The following is a 14,404-nucleotide window of genomic DNA, read 5'->3' as shown; positions in this document are numbered from 1 at the left end:
GTGGAGCGTTTAGCAGCCACGCCCCCTTTTCATCTTCTCTCTGGTTTAAGTGCGTCTCCGCCACTCTCTCTTGACACTTCATGGCAGCATGTCAGAGGTCCGAGTGGTGTTTTTAATGGCTGAGTGAGGGCACGATGCTGAAGCAGAGAGGCCATTTCAGCCAGAGAGACTTGTGCAAGGTGATCTGTGAAAGACAGACTCGTGACAGAAACAAAGCCCAAAAGTCTCGGTGAGATCAAAAGGCAAATGCAACACCCAGCAGAGGGCGTCCCAAGAAGAGGGAACAGGCGTCTGAAATCCCTGTGAGGCAAACTTTCTGGCACGAGTGCTGCAGCTGGCCTCGTTGGTGTAGTAGGTAGCGTGTCAGTCTCATAATCTGAAGGTCGTGAGTTCGATCCTCACACGGGGCAGGGCCACTTGCTCTCTTGCTCTTTTCAGACACTTGCAGCAACTATTCGCTCCTACCACGTGGAAAGCGTCACCTTTTACATGGGAGAGGAGCAAAGCCGCACCCCTTTCCTACATAACATTCACATTCAGAGTTAAGTCCACAAATTTGCCCTAACTTTCGCTGGCGCTGCTGTCAGCCTGCCCCTGTTGCCGATGAAAGGCTCACACAGCGTCATGACAGTTGCAAAACAATGTTCCACACTCCGTAAGCAACAACTTCAGTGTTTCAAGTCACCCGATATGCCGAGAGTCAAAGGAGCGCAAAACCCCAAGCGTCAAAACACAAGATGACTTGATGGAAAGAGCATTGAATTGAGGAGCACAAAAGTTCAGGGCTTGCAGACCAAGGGCAGCGGGCAGTGCCCGGTAAGAAGGGCAGGAGAGTTGTGGATGCGAAGGCTGCTTTCCTGTAGACACTGCTAGTATAAATGTGGTTCAGCTGGTTCTGTTTGTGACCAGTAGATTTGCTGCCCATGTTGATGATGCTTGAGAGCTGGGTTCTACCCATGACTCCAAGAGGAGCTGTTTATTCGCAGGTTTCGACTTCACGCCTCTCTCGACTTCACACCACCTGAGTGCCCACTCCGCCCCCCCCCGCTCTCGGCTTCTTTTCTCCTCTGCTTTATCAGCTGCTGACTCCCCTGTCTTTCTCACACCTGAAGAAGGCTCTACAGCCGGAACATTGTGTTTCATTTCTTCTCTTTCTAGCAGGGAATAAACCTTTACTTGCTCCATTGAAGTAGTGAGGATGTCTTGATATTCGCCTCTGTGACTAAGTGGGGAAAATGTTTAAAAGCTGACAACTTTGAAAAGTATAATTCTGGATCTATGTTGTGGGTACTGTTTTGTGGTCTCACTGATGAGTTGGACGTAATACCTTTTCTATGATTTGAAACTTTCCTTACCATTACCGTGAGAGTTCTCACAGTACTGTTTGTAGAGACTGTAGTCTAAATGGGAGACCGTGACATTCTGACGATCGATCACACCTCTCTCTCGTGGGTCTGAGGACAGGCTCCTAATCTACCAGCTAATCAATCCATTGCAGGGTCTGTATTGATCTCCTAAATGCAACCAAAGAAGCGCTCTGTCATTGTGCTGCCAAGGGGGATACAGCTCTCAGCACAGCTGCGCAGTGCTCGGCAGCGGACCCAACCACCTTCTGAGCTTCTAACTCTCCCTGAACTCGCCTCCTTACAATCCTCTGCCTGAGCCAGAGTGGAGCTCGTCTCTGTTGTCTCTGCTCTGGCTGCCAGACATCTGAAGGCTCCACAGACAAAACCCCGTGTCTCCTTTCTTTTCCTTTCAGCCTGGAATACATCTTCACCTGTTCCTTTGCAACCTACGCATGCTGGGTAATTTATGCTGTAGATGAAGTTGGTGGTGCTTTCTTTGGTCAATTCCTTTTATAGAAAAAGACCCATTTGAACAAACATTAAAAACATCAAAATTAAAATCTTAACCCTCAGTAAAATATACTGAGTGAACTAAGCAAGCGCTATCTAGCACTACATGTACAAAGGAAAAAGTGAAGGTTTATTCCATGCTCAAAAGAGAACTAAAGAGACACAAAGTTTCGGGTGAGACCTGAAAAAGGCTCCACAGCCGAAACGTTATGTCACTTTTCTTCTCTTTTCAGCAGGGAATAAGCCTTTACTTGTTCCTGTGCAGCCTACACATGCTGACGCAGCTCCCTACGTGAGTTACATTTGCAACACTGGGAGCTTCACTGAGCACTGTGACTAATGACTTGCTTTCCCTAAACGTCTTGTTGATTTTAAAACATTATCTATGTCAAGCCCGGTACACCTAGAGGGCGCTCTACTTCTGTCCTGTTCCTAGTTCCCTGTGATTATTAATGTCTTTCTGGTGTGTCTGGTTGTGTAGCCTGTTTACTTCCTGTGTCTTCTCTGCTCCCAGCTCAGCATTGAGGGCTCGGATGTCCTGAGACCCGCCTAGCACCAGGTCGCTCCTGTCTGTGGCCTGAGGGCATAGGTTTCTATACCGACATTGTCCGACCCCCTGAGCCTGGGCTAACCCTGGTGTTGCCCCTGTTACCGCTACGCACAGGGTCTCTACTGCTCTCCTTGTCGTTCCACGGCTTGCCCTTCCGACATCCGCGACAATCTATTACACAAGCAGCTTGTATGTAACGAGCCACTGTTTTTGAAGTAGGTTTCGACAGTGCACGTCATTGTATCACGCTTATCTTGTATACTTTGAGGGTGTTGCCGTTGTTTTATCAGTGAATCATATAAAACGTGTTTTATCAAACGTGTTTTTTATTTAGTGTTCACACAGGGGGTGAAGAGAGGGGAAACAAAAGCCCAGACATACTGTAAGAAGTTACTTTCCCCAAATACTTAGAAAAGTGTGTTTAATGTTAATCCCCTCATCTCGCCCCAGACTGCCATCTGGCCTGGAAGGGTGACTGTCTGTAAGATGTCTGTGGGTTTCGAGGTACAGGTAGTGATCGGGCCCAGGGGTAATTCTAGGTACAGACACAAAACAAGAGCTGTTCTCCTTCCTGTGTCCTCAGGATTTGTGTCCTGCATGGCTCCAGCTGGGGCAGTATGAAGGTCCAGTATGTTTATGAGGGTTAAGTTAAATTAATTAATAATAATAATAATTGCTTACACTTATATAGCGCTTTTCTGGACAGTCCACCCAAAGCGCTTTACAGGTAATGGGGATCCCCTCCACCACCACCAATGTGCAGCCCCCCTGGATGATGCGACGGCAGCCATAGTGCGCCATAACGCTCACCACACACCAGATATCAGTGGGGAGGAGAGCAGAGTAATGTAGCCAAGTCATAGAGCTACAATTCATTGGCTACATAGAGTAATGTAGCCAATTCAAATTAATTGCTGTTCCTTTCATGTAACACTGTTGCCTAAGAGAGGGAGTGAAATAGCATAACAGCCAGGCCTCTGAGGGCATTAACGGTAAGCAGTCTGGTCTGACCACACGCTGCATGTTCTCTTACTCTCACAGCAGAAAGAGGTGCAGCTGAAATGAAAAATCCAGAGTAGGTCAAATGCATTGTTAATCTTCAGTCGATGTGCATATGTACACTACATCATTGTAAGAGTCGGTAAGATCTTTTTTATATTGATATTCAGTGTGATATTCATATTTACTTTGTTTTTGTGACTTGGACCTTTAGCTGTTAGCGTTTCACAGCAGAGTGTCTCCTCGGCCGAATGTAGCTTGGCTGAGAGAGATGTAATTCAGGAGACGGTCCAGCAGGGGGCAGCGATGAAGCACAGGCGCTGTCCTGCGGGGTCCAAGCTGAGTGGAGAGAGGGGACGGCTGGTGTTTCGTGTTGTACTTCCTCTCGGCCCTGTCCTGTGGGGAGCCGTGTTGATTATCGATCCCGTGCTGCGGCGTTCCTGTAGCGATGGACGCAGGCCAGCGTGGCTCCCGGTGGGAGCGAGTCCTGGAGTCTGTTTCCTCCCCGGCTCACTCGGCGATGGTGAGCAGAGAGCAGAGCACCAGGGGCACCTCCTTGTCCCCGGTGCCCAGCAGCGGGTACAGCCGCTCGGAGAACCTGTCGGTGAAGGTGTAGATCTCCGAGCCAGTCTTGGCGTTGTAGAAGGAGACCTGGCCTTCCTCGTAGTCCACGAACACGCCCACCTTCTTCAGCTTCAGCGAGTACTTCACCTTGGAGGCGGCAGGGCTGGTCAGGGCGCGCAGGTGGGACCCGCACCACCAGAGGGCCCAGTAGCCCGTGAGGGGGCTCATGTCGAACAGCCCCTTGCGGGGGGCCGACTCCCGCACCGCCCCCAGCTTCCAGTCCGTGTTGTCGCTCACCGCCACCTCCCAGTAGTGCCTCCCGGAGGTGAAGCCCTCCTTGCCCAGCACGCAGGACAGCACGTCGTAGCGCTGGGAGCTGTTGCGGTAGTGCTGCAGCTTCTCGCCCCTCTTCACCTGCTTGCGGTCCTCCGACAGGATGAGGAAGGGGTAGGCCGTCACCGGGTTCAGGGTGATGTCGTCTGGGGGGAGGAAGAGGAAGAGGAAGAGTCATGCGGCTGTCCCGTCGGCACGGTGTTAAACAGGGGCGAAAGGAAGGAGGGCGGGGGGACGTGACTCACCCGTGTAGGAGCGGATCCTCTTGATGCCTGCGGAGACAGGGGAGAAGGAGGATCAGCATGGCCTCGTGCCTCAGCACACAGGACAGCGGGTGTGTGTGCCTCCGCAGCGCAGCAGAGAGGCTCACGTCGTGCGGCTCTAGGTCAGAGCTGGCCAGCACGATCAGGAAGGGAATATCTCACGCGGAGCTGCTACTGCTATCCCTGCTGCTGCTACTCCCACTGCTGCACAGCCAGCAGCCATTTCACCCTGCAGCTCACAGCTCACAGCTGGCAGCCCAGTGGAGCTCAGCAGCTGTGAGCCTGGTCAGTACCTGGAGGGGAGACTCCTGGGAAAGCTGAGGTTGCTGCTGGAAGAGGTGTTAGTAGGGCCATCAGGGGGCGCTCACCCTGCAGTCTGTGTGGGTCCTAATGCCCCAGTATAGTGATGGGGACACTGTACTGTAAAAAACCGAGGTCTTGACTCTGTGGTCATTCAAAATCCCAGGGCATTTCTTGAAAAGAGTAGGGTGTCCTGGCCAAATTTCTCCCTTTACCAGTTATGTCTCCTAATAACCCCCCTCTCTGAACTGGCTTCATCATTCTGCTCTCCTCCCCACTGAGAGCTGGTGTGTGTGAGCAGACTGGAGCATCATCCAGGTGGGGCTGAACACTGGTGGTGGTGGAGAGGAGACCCCATTACCTGTAAAGCACTCGGAGTGGAGTATCCAGAAAAGCGCTACAGAAGGGTAAGGATGATTATTTATTTACTTCTACTGCACTGTCACTACTGTTACTGCACTGCTACTACTAGTACTGTTTCTGCAGCTGGCAGCATGTTTTCTACTCGCTACCACTATATCTGCTGTTATTGCTCCCACTGCTCCAGAAGTGTCCCACCGCTACTGCTGCTGCTCTTGGTGCTGTTACAGCTGCAGCACAGGGTTTCTGAAGACCAGCATAGAGGCAGACTTACCGGAGCCTGGTCGAATCCTGGTTAGATCTGGAAGACAGACAGACAGACATCAGGCTACAGATACAAGGGCTCAAGGGGAAAATTGGACAGAAGAGAGAGGGGTGTCAATATTGCAGAGAAGTTTAATAAACACACACAACAGGACAGGAGATAATGGGAGAGACAGGAGATAACAGAGAATCCCTCAGTAATAAACAGAGCAACAAGAGAGGAGACACCGTGAGAGAGGACATAGCAGTATCTCTCAGTAATAAACAACAGGACAGGAGACACGGTGAGAGATAGGAGATCTCACAAAATCTCTCAGTAATAAATACACACAACAGGACAGGAGACACAGTGAGAGAGAGAGGAGACATTAGAATCTCTCAGTAAATAGTACACAACAGGACAGGAGACAAGTGAGAGGGAGGAGACAGAATCTCTCAGTAATAAACACACACAACAGGACAGGAGACACAGTGAGAGAGAGGAGACAATAGAATCTCTCAGTAATAAACGCACACAACAGGACAGGAGACAAGTGCCACTGTGTCGACAGTCTCACCTTTCAGGGACCACTGACTCCTCCTCATCCCTCGTAGACTCATCGTGCTCTCGCTGTGAGAAAGAGAACCTGCAACACAGAGAAGACAGATTCAGAAGCACAGGCGTCTGGGTGTCTCTGATAGAGACACAAGCCAAGCTGCACCACAGAGTCTGAAGTCTAGTGCTGCACATTGCACGTACTCTAGTTCTCTTACAGTAGAGACCTGTGACCCACATTTTTGTTTCCCTTATAAAGCCCTGTGGTGATGCGGAGGAACTCGGACCAAAAGGGATCTTTGGGGTTTGGCAATATCCTCACACCACCACAAGAGGTCGCCATACGCACACAGTTCCTAAACTTCTGTCTGAGCAGGGAGGGAGGGGTCCTACCGCAGTCCTACCCACCGACCCTCGCTCGTGCCTCGCCCCCTGCCCCCCCGAGGCTGCGCCCCGCTGCTCAGACTCACCGGACCGCCGGGGCCGGACCTCGCCCATCCGGATGTCGTCCAGCCTCTCTCTCACGTCGCCCAGGGCTCTCTTCACCTCCTCCAGGTGGAAATGCATCTCCAGGCTCAGGCTGGACGTGTCCTCTGTCTGAATGGGCCTGCTGGCCTCCTGGAAGCCCTGGGAGGGGAGAGAGCGAGTGGAAGATCAGAGGTGAACAGCGGGTGACCTATTGACAAGGTATTGATTATCTGCAGTGAGGAACAGTGACTACCTGCAGACAGCTGATGTGATCCTCAGAGGTGGACAGTAGGTATTGATGACCTATTGAAGGTGTATTGATTTTGTGCAGTGAGGAACAGTGACTACCTGCAGAAAGCTGATGTGGTCCTCGGAGGTGGACAGGTGCTCCAGGGTGTTGTGCCGATTATTGAGCTCGGTCATCTCGTTGCCCAGCTGTCTGACCATCTCCTCCCCCCTGCTCTCCATAGCCTCCTGCTTCTGGTTGATCCCGGCGACCAGCTCCTCCCGGATCCGCTCTGCTGACCGGATCACCTCCGCCAGGACCTCCTCGCACTGTGCCTTCTCCCGCTGGGCCAGGCTCTGATGGGACAGCGGCGTGTTCAGACACGGGCAGAGGCTGATGGCCCCACCGTGTCACTGCAGTAGCAGAGGGAGCCCCGTAGAGGGCGCTTTGTGCAGCTGGGAGTGCACGGGCCCAACACAGTAACAGCAGCTCACCCATATGGTGACGCATGACACCCACAGGTCGCGCCCTGATTCCCATCAGCCCTTGCAGCTGTAACTCACTACGTTGCAAACATTGATATGTAGGGCCATGCCTCCTCACACTGTGGGCTGTGCTGTGGAAAAGTCTCAGGTGTCCAGCAGAATCAAAAGCGATCATGCATAATGAGTATAGATCGAGAACTGCATGGAGCTTTTTCCAGCTTTTAACCAAATGTTATACAGATGTGGAGATTGAAAAAGTGGTCAGATATTTCTTATTCACCCTGTTGTCTGTGTTTCAGCAATAAACCTTATTTTGGTTTGAGTGATTGATATCTTGGAATCATTTGGGATTGCTGTGAAAGGATGGGAGATGTTGAAAGTGAGGCGCGTGGGGAAAAGGGTTGGGAAGCTTTTGACAAGAGACTGGACTACAGGACTCACTCTGAGGGACTCCATCGTGCTCTGCAGCTCCGACAGCTTGAGACCCCGGAGCTCAATGCCCTTCCGCAGCTCCAAGCCCATCTTCCCAAGCAGCTTCTGCAAAAACCAAATGAGCTGCATGAGATAAATAGCACCCTGCACCCCATGTCCCTCAGATGTAATCTTGCTGGTTATTGCAGTCATTTTGGGTCAACTCATTGTCGAATCCCTTGAACCATCCACAGCCCTAGATAGGGGGGTCCTGTGAATCGAGCTTTAGAGTAGAGTAGAGTAGTTTATTGCCATACATGCACGTACGTTGGAATTCTTAATCGTGTTGATCTCTCAGGACATACACAGTACAACAGACAACACCATACACTGTAGACAACAGGAACAATAATTATGTAGTGGAAAAATAAATAAATCTGTTGTAGGGAGACTGAGGAAAACAAAAGGTAGACTATGTAAAAAGTGTAGAGTGCAGATGTGTGTTGAGTGTGAGGCCCTACAGTGAGCTGTTGAGGACGCACACTGCAGTGGGATAGGAGCTGTTCTTGAGTCTAGTGGATCTTGTTTTAACAGCGCGGTACCGCTTGCCAGGACGCAGGGGGGAGAACAGTTTGTGGCCTTTAGGAAAAAACAGGCTGCATGAAAAAACAAACGCTATGGCGACCACCATAGCAGCAGCATTGCAGCTCAGGGGCAGTGGTGGGGGGTGATGGGGTCAGACATCATGGGTCAGTGTGCTGCCTGGGTCAGGGCTGAGGGCTCTGGATAGTGGTGTGGAGTTGTGGTTAGGGGTCAGGGCTCTAGATGGCAGTCTGGAGCTGGGGTGAAAGGTCAGAGGTCAGGACTCTGGGAGGCAGTGTGATGCGGGGGTCAGAGATCAGGGGCCAGAGCTCTAGGTGGCAGTGTGGTGCTTGGGTGAAAGGTCAGGGGTCAGGGCTCTTGGAGGCAGTGTGGTGCTGGGGTGACAGGTCAGGGGTCAGGGCTTTGAGCAGTGGGGTGGGGCCGGGGTTGGACTCTTGGTGGCAGTGTAGAGCTGTAGTAGGGGTCAGGGCTGGGGTAGGCAGTGCAGAGCTGGTGTCAGGCATCAGTGAGCCTCTCCTTTCTTTGTGTTGAGCCTGTCCAGTGTGTGGCCTTTGGCAGTTCAAACTCCCATCCTGGCCTCTACCTGCTGCCCTCTCCCCTCCCCATACCTGCTTGCTGCTCCTCTCCACCTGGACGGACACTGTCCTGTGCTTGCGGTGCTCGGCCTGGGCGCAGCTGGCGCACACGCAGACCTGGTCCGTGCGGCAGTACACGTCCAGGAGCTTGTGGTGGATCGTGCACATGCGGCCCTGGAAGGCCACCCGGGGCTCCCGCAGCTGGTGGTGGGAGAAGGACGCCCCCTGGAGGTGCTGCTGGATGTGGGCCTCGCAGTAGGAGGCCATGCAGGTCAGGCAGGAGCGCACGGCTCGCCGCCTCCCGCCCAGGCACACGTCGCAGGCGATCTCCCCCGGCTGGGTGCGTTCGCCTCCCCACGCGGCGTCCTCCCCCGCCCTTGACTCCTTGTAGGTCTCGGCGATCTGGGCGAAGATGCGGTTGATGTTGAGCTCGGGGCGGCGCGGGAAGCTGCGCTTGCAGAGGGGGCAGCAGCACTTGTCGACCTCGCTGGTGTCCCAGTAGCCCCCGATGCACAGCTGGCAGAAGTTGTGGCCGCAGGGCGTGGAGACGGGGTCGGTGAAGATGTCCAGGCAGATCGAGCAGGTCAGCTCCTGCTCGCTGCACAGGGCCTCTGCCATCTTGAACAGGGGCAGCCGGGGTGGGTTGAAGGGTCAAAGATCAAAAGCCAAAGATCAAGGTCAAAGGCTAAAGGTCGAATGCTAAATGTTTGTGGTTTGCGATTTGAGGTCAAAGGTTAAATGTTTAAGACTAGCGGTCAAAGGTTAAAGGTGGTGTAAGCTCAGAGAGAGCTGGGGCGGGAAGCAGCAGAGAGAATGTAGTTGAGGCCCTGTGATAAAAAAAAGAAACATTAAGTAGAACGAAGATGAATGTGAATAACAGCATCTTATAGTGACCATATTGGACTGGAATACAGGGTTAGGGCAGTAAGGGCTTTGGAGAGTGTTGGGGCTTACAGAAAATGTGGATCGGTTGCTACAGTGAAAGAGAGAGGATGAGGATGTGGCTGAACTGAACAGCGTGCAGTGTGAGGGAACAGCGAAGGTTCACCTGAGTGAGTGATAACCTTGTGAAAAGAAGCTCCTGAAAGCCTGCAAGTTTCTCTTCAGCTGGCTGTCTAGTGCCCAGGACAGTGTGCCCCTGTACTCATCCCTGCCCTTCGTCCTGCCTGCGCGGGGTCTGCCTGTCTGATCTCTGATGATCAGGGCGCGTCCCAATGTGCTCTCACCCTTTTCAGAGCGAGCTGAGACTGAGCTGAGCTATTTTAGTCTGGGGGGGCGGGGTGGGGATTGACAGAGTAAATTCCAGTCGTGGTCCAGGGCAGAGTTTGCCTCTTCTTTATTCAGAGGAATCGCAGAAAGAGACACAAATGGATGACTTCCTTCCAGGCCGGGCACGGGTGCGCTCACTCTTTGCAACAGGATATTTGAAGGTGCCAATTATTGTGACGCCTCACTTCCGGATGTCTGCCCTAGGTTTCGGGTTCTGGGTCTGGGCTCCCCGCTCCTTCGTGTGACTTATGCGGGACAGGAAGGGGGTTTGAGGGCTATGGTTTTTGACATATTTTGGAAAATTGGCACTTGGAAAAGGGGGCTCCCCTCTTTTGGTAATTGTTACCAACTTGAGACCTGAAGAGCCAGACTCAGTGGTACCAGAATGAGACTAGTTCAGCCTCATTCTTCTAGAGAAGAGGTGATGGACCGGTGCTCACACCACAGACACTAACCTCAGAGTTCTGCTGAGGCCCCAGCAGGAGACTGTGCAAAAAGATTTTCTGAGACATTTTCTGAGACATTGTGCCATCTACTACAGATCCTGACCTCTGCTGTTCACAGCCAAGAACAATAAGATGAAAAATAAACCCTACAAAAATGTTTTGACTGATTGTCAACACTGATGCCCTGGGGGAACTAACATGATGTAATCCAGAACAAAAGACTCACTTGAATGTTTACACAGTCTGCCTTAGTGAGGTATTAGAGAATGATAGGCACCATAGGAGTGGACCATACTGTCCAAACAAAGGATGTTTCACAATTCTTGAAGCCTGTAAAGTAGCAGCAGACCAGTCCTTTTCCTCATCAGAACTTTATAAGAAGTGAAAGGAGGCCCTACTGACCTGGTTCTGTTCTTCTCTTGTAGGCCCAAAGCCAGAAGAGGACAAAATTCCCCCCCCCAATTAGATTGAATCCCCTTCAACCCCCCCTTCCTAGAAAGGGCTGTTTTGGAGTAGCCAATCAAACTTGCACGCCTTTAGGAGGTGGGAGAAACTGCAGCACCTAGCAAGAATCCACAGGGAGAACACGTCAGCTCTGCACAGACAGGACCCCCCCACCCAGAATCGACCCCTGAACTCTTCTGGGGAATGGGGCTGTGAGGCAGTGGTGCTAACTGCAACACCACAGTATAACCCCTGCATGCACGTGCTGCTTTGGCAAAGAAGGCTGCAGTGAATGAGGTCAAGGCAGGACCTCAATGAAGGCAACAGCACACCTAGCTAATGTTTTAAGTCCGACAGCTCCAATGGTCTATGGTTAGTGGATTCATAGAAAAATGCCAGCAGGAAATGGAACTCCGGGCCACAGGAAGTGTCTGAACTCCCACCCAGAGCAACACAGGATTGATACCAGGTACCTGAGCCTCTGTGAGGGCCATCCTCCAGCATTATTCTGTGTACATTTTAATTGCTTTAATTGCTTTAATTGCCGAAAAACTAGATATCTCAACTGGTACAAAAAATGCTTCACCCCTAAATTCCATGTGTCTCCCACTGAATCCTTTCCCTGCACGACCAGGAGCACCAGGAGGAGAAACATCCCCAGAGGCGGGTTCTCCTCATTGCGTTATTAACTTACAGATCTCAGAAGGAGCCCGGGTCAGTAGAGATTTGCAGACATAAGCACAGCCCTTATAAGGCAACAGCAGCTACCAACTTCTTCACCTCAGACCACCGAGAATGAAAGTCAGGGATAAAAAGACAGCAGATCCTACCTCCGGGTGCATGTCCTCTTCCTCACGACTAAACAGCAGAAATCTATGGCCAACTTGTCACTCAGCCCGTACGGAAGATGGGAATATCCTTACCCCCCTCACCCCCCAAAAACACCAACAGCTCCAGCAGCAGTGGCGTGCAGGAGAGCCTCTCAGACACGCTGGACCTGGTGTGCCTGTGCCTCTCAGCAGTGAGTCACTGCAGGAATCAGGTCAAACCAAACCTTTCTACTTACACACCCCCCAGCTGCTCCACCCCGAGAGACTGGTTCCACCACTTCTCCAGGATGCTCTGGATTTGCTGGATTCCCGGCTTTAAAGGAGCACCACACATCTAAAGCCTCTTCCCAGCATGTGTGAGAAAACGTCCTGCTGCTTTCTTGTGTTCATTGGCCCGGCCAGGCCTGTGTCATCTTTGGGTCAAGAGTGCTAATATCGCATACTAATGGTCAGGAGGGATTGTGCTGATGGTGTTTGGCCTCTTTTGGTTCACTACACAGATCAAGGACTGGGTAGGAATTTCCAAAAAGACTCATTCTAGGTCTCAAGGGTAGGAGGTCTGAGGAAAGAGTGGAGGAACTTGATCTCTTTGGTTTTAGTAAAAGACAGTGAAAGGTTCTGATCCCGGAGGGCCAGTGCATCTACAGGTTTGCAGTCCAACTGGTCTTTTAATGGCCTGAGTTGGCTCGTTATTTTCTGAACTGGAGCAGCTTCTCCCAGGCGCTTCAGGTGCTGCTGCTTTAGAAATTCCCTGACCCCCTGCAGGACCAGGATAGTGGACCCCTGGCTAAGAGATGGGACTGAAGGGCCACCCCAGATTTTAAATCTTTGAAAGGGTTAAATCAAGATGGCTGACCCCAGCAGTCACGTCAAGCTTGATGAACAGAGCGCGAGAACACAACTGGACAGTGAATGGCCAGGTTTGCACAAATATTGGAAAACACAATGGAAGGCAGAAGGGGGAGGAGGCTGAGCTCTGGTGCGATGAAGTGCCTGTTCTCAGCGTCATGTTTTTACACCATTGTGAGGACCATTGTGCTGACCTCTTTGTGCAGAGCCTGGAGGCTTTTTGTGTAAAAGGCTCTTCAGCAAGAGGTCGAAAGGCACAACAGAGAGGGAAGGCATATCTGCTCGTATCGAAAGCACAAATGCAGAACAGATGTGTTGAAGATGTCAGGACAAACGGCAGCCTTATACAGAAAGAAAGAGCTGTGCCGTGTGTTTCCCAGCCCTAGTGTCAACTCTGCGAAGTTTCTCGCCTGTTTCGTCAGGCAGGTTCTCTTATGTAGTAAGAGGAGTGCGGTTTATACCAGCTCTCGACTGAAGAAAATCTCGAATCATGCTGAGACAGACTCGCTTCCTGAAGTGGTTGGTTCAGGACAGTCAGTTTTCTATTTTACCCCATTCTGGAATGCAGCACTCCCAGACTATCCCGTCTGTCCAGCGGGGCGACATTCCAACCTTGCTGGTACAGCTGGATGAGACAGGAGTCCTTCAGCTGTGAGCGATTAGAATAGCACTGAAAGAACAACACTGCCTCTGGCAGAACATTACTGATTGAGGGCCGGACTGTTCTTTCTCCCCTCTCTCACTTTGCCTCCTGTCCTGTTGGGTGTGTTTATTACTGACAGATCCTGTGTGATCACCTCTCTCTCACAGAGACACTGCTGTCCCTCTCCTCTCACACTCCCCCTGAACTCACACACTGACACACCTGAGTGGACTGTAGACACTGCTAGAGACACTGCTGTCAATGTCAGTCAGTCAGTCAGTCACAGTGTATCCCAGTATCCCTTTGATACTAAACTTGATACCCAGTATCTCTTGGAAACCCAGTATCCATTTGACCCTTTAAAAGAGACTGAATATACAGTATACAGAGTATTGCCTGAAGTGCATTTCAGTGTTGCAATGCAGGTTTCAGTTTTGTGGGATTAAATACATGCCAAAGTGCATTTCAGTGTTGCAATGCAGGTTTCAGTTTTGTGGGATTACATACATGCCAAATGATGAGAGCTATTGGGTGTCTCTGGTCCCTATGTCCCATCTCAGGCCATTCTGGTACAATTCTACACTTAACTGGGGGCAAAGTGTGTAAAAAGCTCTCGGATCTTTTAGGATGGTCTAGCTGACACCCATTGATGGTTCGCCGGCAGCGTCTGGGCATCTTCCCTTTGGTTTTCTCGAGCTGCTCCAGCTGCTTCACCTTCTTCTCTGCTTGAGACACCAGTTCATCTCCCAGCTCTTTGAACTTCCTGGCCAAACCTCGAGACTTCGTTTTTATGCTCCTGCCGATATTAATCCCGAGCTTTTGTAGGCTGTCCAGGGTCATGAATTTTCTGGAGGCCTTTAACGTCCCTCTGAATGTCACAGTCTGGAGCTTTTTCGAGAGGCTCTTGCCTGCAGCATAGCTTTTAATTGCGATCCTTATTAAACCTTTGGGTGTTTTGATAGTTACACGTTTGACAATATTAACAGTATTTTTCACTGCCAGGTAAGTGCTTTTCAACGTTTTTGCGAGGGACTTCTGTAAAGTCTTTCTGAGTCCTTGCTTAGCTCCCGTTTTCAGGCTGGATCTTATCGAATGCATACTTAGTTTGGCTGAAGCCCTCATAGCTTTGTC

At 51.3% G+C, this 14,404-nt stretch overlaps 1 protein-coding gene and 1 non-coding gene across 2 annotated transcripts; one reads left to right on the top strand and one right to left on the bottom strand.

The window, feature by feature from the left end:
- Positions 1-337: 337 nt before the first annotated feature.
- On the top strand, positions 338-410 carry trnam-cau (transfer RNA methionine (anticodon CAU)). The gene has a single exon. It is a non-coding gene; the product is annotated as a tRNA-Met (tRNA).
- Positions 411-2,714: 2,304 nt separating this feature from the next.
- btr30 (bloodthirsty-related gene family, member 30) lies at positions 2,715-12,685 on the bottom strand. The gene is made up of 9 exons (XM_088638055.1): positions 11,782-12,685; positions 8,826-9,619; positions 7,645-7,740; positions 6,841-7,074; positions 6,495-6,651; positions 6,047-6,115; positions 5,500-5,526; positions 4,548-4,574; positions 2,715-4,448 (listed from the first exon to the last, which is right to left on the bottom strand). The coding sequence occupies exons 2-9, from the start codon at positions 9,408-9,410 to the stop codon at positions 3,916-3,918; spliced, it is 1,728 nt and encodes a 575-aa protein (XP_088494181.1). The 5' UTR covers positions 9,411-9,619; positions 11,782-12,685; the 3' UTR covers positions 2,715-3,915.
- Between the last annotated feature and the right edge of the window lie 1,719 nt (positions 12,686-14,404).

This window comes from Lepisosteus platostomus, chromosome 6 (assembly GCF_059453375.1).
Source record: "Lepisosteus platostomus isolate fLepPlt1 chromosome 6, fLepPlt1.hap1, whole genome shotgun sequence".
Lineage (NCBI taxonomy): Eukaryota > Metazoa > Chordata > Actinopteri > Semionotiformes > Lepisosteidae > Lepisosteus > Lepisosteus platostomus.
Note: the sequence above shows the minus strand (reverse complement) of the source record. Positions and strands in the feature narration are given on the sequence as shown.